Source organism: Nuphar pumila, chromosome 6 (assembly GCF_984573655.1).
Source record: "Nuphar pumila chromosome 6, dmNupPumi1.hap1.1, whole genome shotgun sequence".
NCBI lineage: Eukaryota > Viridiplantae > Streptophyta > Magnoliopsida > Nymphaeales > Nymphaeaceae > Nuphar > Nuphar pumila.
The window spans coordinates 101,850,854-101,863,332 of record NC_143254.1 but is presented as its reverse complement, the minus strand read 5'-3'; the positions used below and the strand labels follow the sequence as shown (position 1 = coordinate 101,863,332).

Sequence of the window (12,479 nt, the reverse complement as noted above, 5' to 3'; positions counted from 1 at the left end):
AGGAAAATCTAAACAAAAATATAAACAATTAAAAAGTAAAAAAATTGAAACAAAACTATAAAGTTAAAATCGTATGATCCAAGGATGATAAAAATAAATTTTCATTTACATAAAACCAATTTAAATTAAAAAAATTGAACTAAAATAGTAAAGGTAAAAATTCACACGATCCAAGCATGACAAAGACCGATTTTTTGTTAAATAAAAACAAATAAAAAGTAAAAAATACTGAAACAAAAGTACAAAGTTTAAATCACATGATACAAGCATCATAAAGATAAAATATCTTACAAGAATGTGGCTATGCATGTGATTGGTCTCAACGGCATCCTAGTTAATGAAAGCTTACTGGTACATGTGAAAGCTCTTTTAGGAAGCGAGAAACTTTTCGCTATGCCGAAAGGAGCAGAAGCTTTGGGAAACTCACTTCCGAAATATGAGAAACTCGATTCCCTTTAGTGGGAAGCCCGCTTCCTCTTTGTTTCACAAATCAATTTTGTTTTCCCTCTAGCTTATTGTCACTTTCCACTCACTTTCGACACTTTTCATATTAGTTATAACTTGGTTTTATATAGTTTTATATTTGTGTTTGGGTTGTTTCTTATTTGCTTCCGCCCATGCATTTGAAATTGAATACCTCGAATCTCACATTGGAATTTGTCGATTGGCAGGTAGGTAAATTTCAAAACCAGTCATTGGAATACACACTAAGAGGGCGTTTGTTACACTCCCACCCAAAGGCGTTAGAGGGAAAGGGATTCCCTATGGGAGGAGGTCTGAACCCATTTTGATGAAAAAGCTTCTTCTTCTTTTTTGCATTTATTATGGACATGTTTCACCCTTTTCGTGAAAGAGACTCTATTTCCTATGAAAAGGGTCTCTTTCTTAGGAAAAGACATGAAATAAATGCATGTGTTTGGATCCCTTAGATCTCAAGATTTGAGGGATATGCTCAGGTGAGAGATCCTTGGATCCTCTCATCAACATCCCTAAGGTTGGAGGAGATATCTAAATCTAAGGATCTCTATTTGTCTTTCTTTACTTCTGATAAAGGGATTTTAGATAAAGTGTTTGAAATAAATTCAGACCTTGAGATGAGGAGTGCACCACATCAACGAACCGAACCTCAGATCCTCGGGTCTGAACTCCGAGGGATTCAAATGCACCCTAATATTATTGACCATGTCACGTATTGACCACATTCAGCAATACGTGAAACAGCAAAAATTGTTGAATACATAATTTGAAAAGGACTCACATTAAAAAAAAGGCTGAGAAGTAAAAAAAAATCAGCAAACAATACATACAAGTTTAATTCAGTTTAAATTTTAAAAAATGGATAGAGAAAATAGACATATATATATATATATATATATATATACTCTCAAACATTTTTCAAATTACATGTTACCTTTTTAGGTTAAAAAGGTAACTTTGATAAATTTATGAAGTTAATTTTTTAAAAAAGGTGTTTGACTTTTTATTTTTTCTCAAGTTCAAAAGACTTATAATGCCCAAAAAAGTAATCCTACATTTTTTAAAATACCATTCTTTTAAAGGGCATTTTAACCATTTTAATGTGGAAATGTAACTAATGTTAAACAGAACCAGTTTAATGTTAGGTTAACCTTATATATATAAGATTTGTTATGAAAATTAATTTTTTTTTATGAAAAATAGTTAATATATAGGAACAATGAGATTCAGATTCAATAATCATTATGATCCAAACCCAATATCTGATTCAATTGGGACCTATAACTGATTTTGTATGAGAAGTATTTTGTTTAATAAGTTTTAATGTTCCAAACGCTTTTCTCAAATAAGGTGTATTTTTGCTGATTTTTTTTAAAAGGATGGAGTTTCAGTGAATTTTTTCATTGTCAAAATGTGTTGGGACGTTGCAAGTTCGAACCCCAAATTGTATGGTTGTATCTGGTAGGGGTCTGTCTAACCCCAGCTTTATCTGTCGAAAAAAAAAAGATATCTCCAATCAACTCAAAAAGTCCAGCATCGTATCCTTCTTATGAGGCAACAACAGATTCGGACCTTGACTGGGTTCAAGAGAATGAACCACAATCCAAATCGTTAGGCTATTGAATCCATATCAGCACCTCCGTCAGTCAAAGTGCTTTATTTTTTCCCTTCTGACTATCAAATTTATTATTTATTGCTGTTTGACTCAACCTGCTAACTAAGTCGTATAAACGACCCGTTGAAGCCCACTGACCCACCACCGATTACTAAAAGGGAAAACTTATATTTCCCAACTGCACATACATTATTACTTTAATTGCCAAACACTTCTTAATTTATTTTTCATAAAAAAGTTGAAGAGCAAAAATTATCTTTTCGCTCCTAATCTTTTGTTGTGCATAGAAGACGTTCTACTTATTCTATGATTATAAGAAGGATGGATTAGTAACTTCCAAAAAATTGCCCTAAACTAACAGTCATATAACAAAAGTGGGGAAATATGTAATTCTCCTTCAATTAAAAAAAAGGAATTTTTTCATTTTACGGACTCATCGTTTGTCACTAATTTCAAATATGGTTCTCATGTTTTTAAAATTCTAAATATCCGTGGAACTTTTTCTAAAAAGTTTCAAACAAGAACCTGCATTTAATATTGTCATTTAACTCAAGTTATACCAAACGGGGTTATAAGTATAGCATTGTTACTCGTATAGGTCGGGCCCAAAATAAGATACATATCGTATCATAAAAATAAAAAAATAAAAAAACTAAAATCTAAAAAAAAAATTAATAATAATTATAATTGAAACCATGATGAATTGCACAAAATACTATCATAAAATCAAAAGCATTTATGTCTCTAGCTGCATAAGATATTATCAAACATCAACTATCTCACAAGAACAATTCAAAATATTAAATATATTATAATTAATAGCATCCTACGGTACTCATACTTTCAAATTATATAAACAAAATATTATGATAATAGTTGCACTTGATTTTTAATCAATTTGTACTTATTGTTTGACTGCATTATTGTTATTATGAATCAAATGATGTCAACTTAATTTGCTTGAAGAGTGTTAAGCATGATTTTTACTTTGATATAAATTTTTTATTTTTGTGATTTCAACTTTGTGGTAAGTTGACGAAGGGTTGGAAAGAGCAACACCTCAGATGTAAAAAAAAAAAAATGAAAGTAGCTTTATAATTTTACTCATAATAATTATTTTTTTACCTTAACTCATTTTCTTGAATAGAAAAATGATGAAAATATATTTTATTTTAGCAAACCACAAAAACCCTCTCACTTGTACATGGATTGTACTCAAAATCGTTTTCATGAGTCCTAAGATGCCTCTAATAGCTTCTACACAAATGAGAGAGTCAGCTCTTAAGAGATTTTTAAAACATTGAAAAATGATGATTCGACCCTTTTTTTAAGTGTTTTGACTTTGTATCGTATAATACACTATGTATAGTTTGGCTAAATTACAACAGCCATTATTAAGAGTTTGATCCAATCTTATCAGTATCACTATCGACCCTCTATCGCTTGGCCTGCCAACGATAAATCGATTGATACTCAAATGAATCATTCTAAATCAACCAAAAAATATTTAAAAATATCACATGTCAATCAGAACATGACAGATGTTAAAGCCACTAAAATAATATTAAGTATTTTTATATTTATTAAAAAATAACTGATTTACGGTTGAAGCTTATCGATTTTCTGCCGATACAATACTTAAAGGGGATGATATATATGCACCCATACCACAACATCGGTTCAAACTGTTTACTTTTTTCTCTTTTTTAACGCGGATGAATGAATACTTTTCAAGTTTCAAAGAACACTACAAGAAATAAAAAAGAATAAAGTTTTTTTCAAGATCGCAGATGTTGACCTCAGATCCGGGGGGTTTCCTATTTTGACTGTGGGCAATATTTGTAATAAAGTGCAAAAAGTCGGACCTTGAAATTTTCTCAAAAAAAAAAAAAAAACTTGCGGAAGTTTCCATGGTCCTTTCTTCCACTTCCTACAATTCAAAACAAATAAGAGTTCCCAAGTGGCTTAAATATCGTCAAAGAAGAACGGCATCTTAACTTGGTGAAGATCAAATCTCTATCTTTTCCGGTTTCTCTCCCTCGATGTTCTCTTGCGCGAAGGTTTCTTCCGTGGACGGTGACGACCAACTAGTCGATAGCCCATCAACACCACCGAAGAAACCGATGAAGAAGCAGAATAATAAGAAGAAGAAGAACCCCTTCTCCTCTGGAGGCTTGGACAGATTGGCCGTCCTCTCCGCAGATCTCGATGCCAGAAGGCAGAAGATCTTGGCCCAGATAGGCTCCACACAGGCTGATCACGTGCTCGTAAGGTTCGTCCACTCCAGTTCAACCGGATGGATTCCGGTCGTAATCAGGCTCAAGGAAGAAGATGAAAGAAAAGTTTACAAAAAAGAACACATAAAACCTGCCGCAGTCAGTGACAAGTTTTGGGTGTCTCCCACAAAGCCAATCGAAAGCTTAGTTCAGAGACGAAAAACTCAAGAAGAGAGTGCTCTTGCATCTCATGGCGGAAAGAATGGAGCGGAGATACGTGGGGAGAAGAAGAGAAGTGCAAAGGATTGGCTTGTTTGGTCTGGGGTGGTAGGGGGGAATTGGGGACTTCTGGTTGTGGTAGTGTTGGTTCTGTTGTGCTTGGCGTTGTTTGGGAGGACGTTCGCTGCTCTTTGCACCGGTCTTTGGTGGTACTTGGTGGCTGCTTTGGAGGGGTTGAGCGTCGATGGGAGGGCCTCTAAGGAGAAGAGAAACGTTAGGAAGAGGGTTCCTGGTGATCTTAGATCTGTTGAGTACACAAAAATTAGTGGTTGATGAAGGGTCGTGCCTCGAACATGCCATTTTCAGGTGTCCAATGTGTTGATTCTTGGTGCTTTGGAGTCTCTTGGTTTTTTTTTTCACAAAATTTTCCTTGTACAGCGATTGTAAATTAATTTTTAGGGGTTACAAGAATGATGGGGTGGCCGTAGAAGTTGCAAATGTAAATTTTCGGTGCATTGAAATGTATGCATCTAGGGAAGCAGAATGTGATCTTGAAAAAGATGTTACAAAATTTTAGTTTACAATAACTATGTTGCGACGTTGAAAAGTTAATTTTGATTTTTTTTTTTCAAATTTGTCAACAATTTAACATTTTCCGGCTATGGGGTTTGCCGGAATACGATGTGCAGCTGTCCATTACATTATTTCCAGCCAACGTTGATCGGATAATCGCTGGAAAAGGGAGAACGAAACCGTAGTTTTGTACTTCGGCAATTTTCCGACGATGGGTTGGTCGCAATGTGATGTGCAATTGCACGTCTTTCTTTTAGATTGTTTTTTGGCCAACTTATGGCTGGAAAAGTTCCCATAAGAGGAGAAATAAAAAAAAAAAAAAGGCATTGGGATTACGTTTCTCTTGTTTTTCGGTCAATTTCCGGTGATAGATTGGCCGTAAATTATTAAAATCTCCTTTCTTTGCTGTTTTCGGGCACCTCTTTCCGCCATTTTTCATTATCCATCAAAAGAATTATTTACTAAAAACTATAAACAATTTGTCGTCCAAAATGTAGTCAAAATCGGTTTCAGAATCGAATCGATTCACAAAAAGATTCAAAGAATCGGCCGATTGAGCTTCCATCAAGTGGGGCCGAATCGGCCATCTTATTTTATTTTAATTTAAAAAATCAATACAAAATAAAATTTACAAAAAAAATAAAGAAAATTCTGATTCAACCTCAATTCAGCTCGATTCTGCTGATTTGTCACCCTTAACCAAATCGATTTTAAACAATGTGATTTGAATTGGCCTATTTGATTTGATTATGATAACATTGACCCACTGACGCACGGGTGTGTCCATAATGTAAGATCATCGTAGGACCTCACCCGGGTTTTTTCTCGCTTCATCGAAGGTTCCTCATCATAAAAAAAAACATTGGTCCCAACACCAATAGAAAACATATAAGCTCTCATAAATCAAATCGGTTTTGCTTATCACCCAAGTCATCCATATCATTTATGTAAGTTGTTTTGATCAAATCAAACTCTATAAATATGATCTGCATCGTGCATTTAGCGAAGATTGACATTTAAATCACCCTATTAGACTTGTGTGCAGGACTTTTGGTAATTCAAAATTCAACTGTTGACAACACCCAAAATTGTGGTTTAAATTAATATATTTGTTGACAAAAAATACAAGGGTTCACATTTGTTAAATCAACCATGTTGAATCTATCTATAGGGTCAAATTTGATCAAAGCAACTTAAGAGGGTACGAAAATAGGGAATGACATAGAGGAGTGGAACCAAACTGCTAAAAAATGACATCAAAATGAGTCCTCATTCATATCATGCAATAAGATAAGGTTATTTGTCTGCCAACGATTAGAAAAATGCTTGCGATGTACCTATTAACTCATCATATTACAATAACAACCTTCACGATCAAATGTTTAAAAATATTGACCCGTTTTTTTGTTATGAAGATATGTGAGAAACTTTTTTATTTCGAAGGACAATATGTGAAACCACCAAAAAAAAATATCACTTCTCAAGGTGATGGATACTAACATGTATGCCCTTATTTGGCAGTTTTTATAAACTGTGTGGTCCGTATGGGGATTTTCAGAAGATGGTGGCTCATGTATGGGATCAGACGCAATAGGTTGGCTCCAAATGGAGTTTTACTTAAAAAATTTAATGCGCCAACTCAAAAAAGTAAAAAAAAAAAGGTCACGAAATCAAAGAAGGGACTCCATTTATCAAAGTGAGAGAGATAGAGATTCAAAACTGCTCCAAAATGTTGGTTTGTTTGATGCTTTGTCTAAGATTGGATTGAATGAACGAACAAAAAAGACATAACACATGTTTTATTTGTTTTGTAACAACTGTACAATGTTTGTTTCGACCATACACATAGTTTGTGTTTCTTAATTATGTTTGTTGTTTGATTTACGTTGTGCGGACAACTTTGACACACACGGAATTTGGGCCGGATAACTTCATTTTGGATCATACGACCAGATTCCACTTACCAATATCTATGTTTTAACATATTTAATATGGATTTTAACCTTGAATATGGATCTCAAATTAGATCTTAATATCAAAACAATATAAAAACTTTGTATAAAAACAAATACACATTCATTTTTTCGACATCCCAAATATTATAGTTCGTATCACATTGGATCAAAACAGGAATGTATGTCAAAAATCATGAATTTTTCCTCAAATACAGATCTCAATTTGGATCCAAATACCAAAATAGTATAAAACTCGTGTAAAAATAAATACACAATCATGTTTTTGATATCTCAATGTTATAATCGATATCATCTTGGATCCAATTATGAATGTATATAAAAATAATGGATTTTTTCTTGAATATGGATCTCAAATTGGATCCAAATACCAAAACAATATAAAATTAATTCTATTTTTTCTTTAGAAAAAAAAATAAAAATGAAACTACATAAAGTTAATTATGTTTATACTTTATAGAAAATAAATTATTTATATGCTATTATGGCTAATTAATTTGTTCAACCATGCATAATATTGAGTATTCCCAAAGGGGTTTGGCATAGTGGGATTAAGCCTAGTCCCCTAGTCAGGCAGTTTAGGTTCAAATACCATGGGTGCCACTTCTTGTCGAGCCAAACATGGTCTCCTTATAGGCTTGGGGTAAGCTCACGAAGTTTTATGCTACCAGGACAATGAACGTAAGTACAACAGTCAGAGCTAGAGCGACTAGGTCTCTGATCCTGAGGGCGGTTTCTTTTTGTAAATATAAAAAAAGCACAACATTGATTGATATTGATTCATTTGAAAAATTGGTCACCTTAATAGTTCAAAAAATATAAAAAAGTTTAATTAATGATTCAAAATCTTGTCAATTGTCATTCCAGTCCGTATTAAATATTAAATGTAATGAGAAGCTACCCGACTGCATCCCTACCATCACTACAATAAAAATGTCAATTAGCGACGGAAATAATCCATCACAATTTTATGACGGATTAGCGAGAGAAAATGAGTTGTCCCTAAAATTTGATTTAGTTGCGGGATTTGCAACGGAACAATTCCGATGCTAAGTAGCGACGAAATTACATCCATCACAAACTATGTCGCAACTTAGCGACGAAATAGCGATGACTTTTTCCCATCGCTGATTAGCGACGGTGTTTGCGACAGAATATTTTTGTCGTGAATCCGTCGCTAAGTAACGTCGATGTTGACGACAAAATTATTCTGTCGCGAATCCGTCGCTATTTTTCAATGTAAAATGCTCATCTAGGGCACGAAATTAACTATGCTCTCTCTCTCTCTCTCTCTCTCTCTCTCTCTCTCTCTCTCTCTCTCTCTCTCTCTCTCTCTCTCTCTCTCTCTCTCTCTCTGCTCGCCCTAGCCACCTACCTCTCTCCAACGACCGCCTTGGTCGCCTCTCCTCCTTGTGTCTGGTAGACACTCCGAGAACCCCCCCTCTTTGTGTCTCCTCTCGTTTCCCCAACGGCCACTAGTGACTGCGCTGACGATCTCCCTATCGCCGTCCCTCTTTGACCTCGCTCTCTAGAAGGCTCCCTCGGTCGATGACCTCTTTTCTCTAATGACACCTTCCCCTTCGGCTCAGGTAACCCTCGACTCCCCTCTCTCTTTCTGTTGCATCGCCGACCGTTTCATTTTTCGCCAGAGAGGGGCCGAGCCTCCCTGTCTTACGGGATGCGAGGGAGGGGCTCAAGCCCCTCCCTGTCTTCTTGTCTTACGGGTTGCGCTGGAGGGGCTCGACCCCTCCCTTTTTCTTTTTTTTTGCCAGGGAGGGGCTCGGCCCCCTCCCCTGTTTTTTTTCGCCAGAGAGGGGTCGAGCCCCCTCTCTGTTTTTATTTTTTATTTTTTTGCCAGGGAGGGGTCGAGCCCCCTTTCTATTTCTCTATCTTACGGGATGCGAGGGAGTGGCTCGGCCCCCTCTTATGTTTTTTTTCGTTGGAGAGGGATTGTGCCCCCTCCCTATCTTACGGGATGCAAGGGAGGGACTCTGACCGCTCTCTGTTTCCTTCTTCGCCAGGTAGGGGTCGAGCCTCCTCATTGTATTATTTTGTATATTTGTGCTTTATAGGTACGTTGTTGAGCTAATTATGTGATACTTAGTGCTAAGCATGGCATGCAATTAAAAATGCAGTGAAAAAAAAATGCAAAGGCAAAAGCAATTCAAATCGGGTAAATACCCGTGGTGAGTAAGTGATGCAAGTGCATCACATGCTATTTAATTTCTTGGATGCAACACTTTTCTGTTCACACACTCACTTAATTATGGATATCTAGGACTGCTTTGATAGAGTTTAGAGATCATGCTGAGCATGATTTTAATGTATAAAAATATAAGTGTTCTTATTTTTTGAGTACGGATTTCATGCTAGGCATAGTAGTAGTTAGCGGGTTATTGGGGTGTGTTTGTTGCAGATACATGTTTGACATTGTTTTGATATGAATGATTTAAATGTATTACAATGTTTGATGTTTCTGTATCCATACTTGCATGAAGTTATTTTTTATTTGATTATGCCTTCCATGTGAAATTGTATCATGAAAATATGCTTCAAATGAACATATCATTTTATGAAATATGATCTTATATTTCTAAATATTCTCATGATGTGTATAAATATGATGTAATGGTGTTACACACAAAATTATTGAATTATCAATGCATGCATAATAGTTCATGGAATTGCATTTTATATTAAGCATGTTTGTGGTATAGAGGAGAAGAAAATTTACGCATTAATTGAAACAAAAAATTGCTCACAAACAATCACCAAATAAGAATTAATAGATAAATTAGATATTTTTTCATCATAGCATTATTAAAATTCTCTTTTAACTGGTGATGATAATATTCGTACATCGAGTAAGTATATTTAATATGTAACACTAAGTTTTATATGTGCATACATGGTTTGGTAATGTAAGTATTTATTAAGTGCAGACAATTTGTTCTGGAGTTGCGAAGAAAACTTTCATATCTCATTGATGCAGAAGTATCGACGGAACGTAAAAATAAGTTTGTGGCATGGTTGAAGAGTTGGTAAGGACGATGACATACATTCTTTTCATGTAAACAATAATAAGTTACTTAATTGGTCGTGATCACAGTCATTATTTATGCTTGTAGGTTCACCATGATGATGTTAAAGATCAAGGAATATGTGATTTACAAAATGATATGACCAAAGTTGTGCAATGTTACAATGGGTACATCGTAAATGGTTATCGATTCCATACAAAAGACTACGGTGTCAATAAATCAACGATGAATAATGGCGTGTGTGTCAAGGGCAGCAGCTACGATGAAAATGAACATGACTACTACGGTGTTATAGAAGAAATAATGGAGTTGACTTAAGCACAAATAATAGTGTAACTTTATTCAAGTGTCATTGGTTTGATCTCACATCAGCAAGAGTCAATAAAGTCTCAGGCATTGTGGAGGTGAAACATAAATCAAGGTTTGGAACATATGAACAATTCATATTAGCCTCGCAAGCTCAACAAGTTTATTATACTTCATATTCGAGTACAAGGAAGTCAGATAAAAATGAATGGTAGGCAGTTTGTAAGGTGAAGTCTAAACTATAACCCGAGTATGATCAGTTACAGGAAGACAAGTTAACTGAAAAGAGTAATTACTATCAATTAGATGATATTTTTGACTTCTTTTATGGTCACGATGTCACACATGGTCTGCATGTCATATCTCCATTATCCGATGGCACATGTATGGGAGAATGTGATTAAAATGATATACCAAGTGGATAAGCACCCAATGTAGAAGAAGACGAAAAGGAGGAGAAAGAAGAAGAATATGAAAGTGGAACAAGTGATGAGTAAGCATACTCGATCTAGTAAAATACATGTTTGAATGCTATGAATGATTTGAATGTATTGCCATGTTTGATGAGGTAGTAGTTAGCAGAATATTGGAGTGTGTTTGTTGTAGGTACATGTTTGACATTGATATGCTATGAATGATTTGAATGTATTGCCACGTTTGATGTGACTGTATCCATGCTTGCATAAAGTTATTTTCGATTTGAATATATATCCATGAAATTGCATATTATGTAACTGATTTAAATAACATTTTTATTTGTTAGAATATGGTTCGTGGAGGTCACAGTGGTCGAGAACCAAGTGGAGGCAGTGGGACATCATTAGGTAAATGTCTTTGTTATATTTAAATATAGGCATTCATTATGGTTTTGCTTATATGTTGATATAAACATTGTTACATGTTAATCATCTTTATAGGATCTCAGCTCAGTGATAGGGAGACTCAGCCTTCATCTTCACGCAATGCTTCAATAGGTATATCCTTTAAATAATTATATACTTGATTAGTTTAAATATGCATTGTATGAATTTCTAATTCATTGTTCTGTAGGTGATGGTTCGCCTATACATGACCCACCTACACCAGTTACTCATACACATCACAGGACAACACCGGATGCAGGGTCTTCTCAGTGTGTCACACAATGACTCATTCAAATAGTGTATATTGATAGTCGATCGTAAGTATTTCATTGTCACTTATCCAATATTTATCTTATAAATAATATATATCGATAGTCCACTGTTAATGTGTATCAATTCATGTATAGTGTGAGGTTCAAGCACCAAAAAGTAATACGAGAAATTAGGAAGTCACTACTGTAACATCTTCCAGGACCGATTGCGTAATAAAAAGAGTATCTAACGGAGGTGTTGGACAGATTAATGTCCTCATTTATGGTATGCAATCATTTATCATAATTAATGTGTTTCATATTTAATTTTTTGTTATACTCATGTGTGCTAACTTCTGAAAGTATTTATAGGTTTTTCATCGCTTCGCGACTGCGAACAAAGAAAAAGACGCGAGGGTAGTGTGGCAGAAGGTGGTTGTCAATCGATTTGCCGACATGCTGCACAATATAAAGACTACAGCAAAAAAAAAACAGTTGTTGGGATGGATGATCCACTACAGTGGAAGGGCCATGAGTCTTCTACTATCAGGAGAGATTATTGGGAGGGCATGTGTGACAAGTGGGTGAGCAATGAATTTTGAAATCGCTCAACAAAGGCTGCACAAAACCGAGATAAAATGCCCAATGCCCATCTACACACAGGTGGATCTAAAACTTTTGGGAGTCACCAGAAGAAAATGGTAACTCATTAATATATATATAGTCAAATTTGTAAGTATTTCTGCATACTTATTAATTGATTTTTTTATCATTTAACATTGCAGGAAGCAGAAATAGGAGACATTGTGCCTTACAAGGATGTGTTTGTTGAAACACATAAACGTAAGAGCATGTGAGATTTTGTATTAGAGAAGGTGAGAGCGACATAAGTATGTATTTATTGTATTAATAAACACTATAATATACAAGTTACTATGAATTATA

The 12,479-nt window shown here is 35.0% G+C and overlaps 1 protein-coding gene across 1 annotated transcript; it reads left to right on the top strand.

Annotated features, from left to right (window-relative positions):
* The first annotated feature begins 4,073 nt into the window (after positions 1-4,073).
* On the top strand, positions 4,074-5,139 carry LOC149835441 (uncharacterized). Its single transcript, XM_090010529.1, has one exon. It carries the CDS (start codon positions 4,135-4,137, stop codon positions 4,858-4,860), a length of 726 nt encoding a protein of 241 aa, XP_089866655.1. The 5' UTR covers positions 4,074-4,134; the 3' UTR covers positions 4,861-5,139.
* Positions 5,140-12,479: the final 7,340 nt, after the last annotated feature.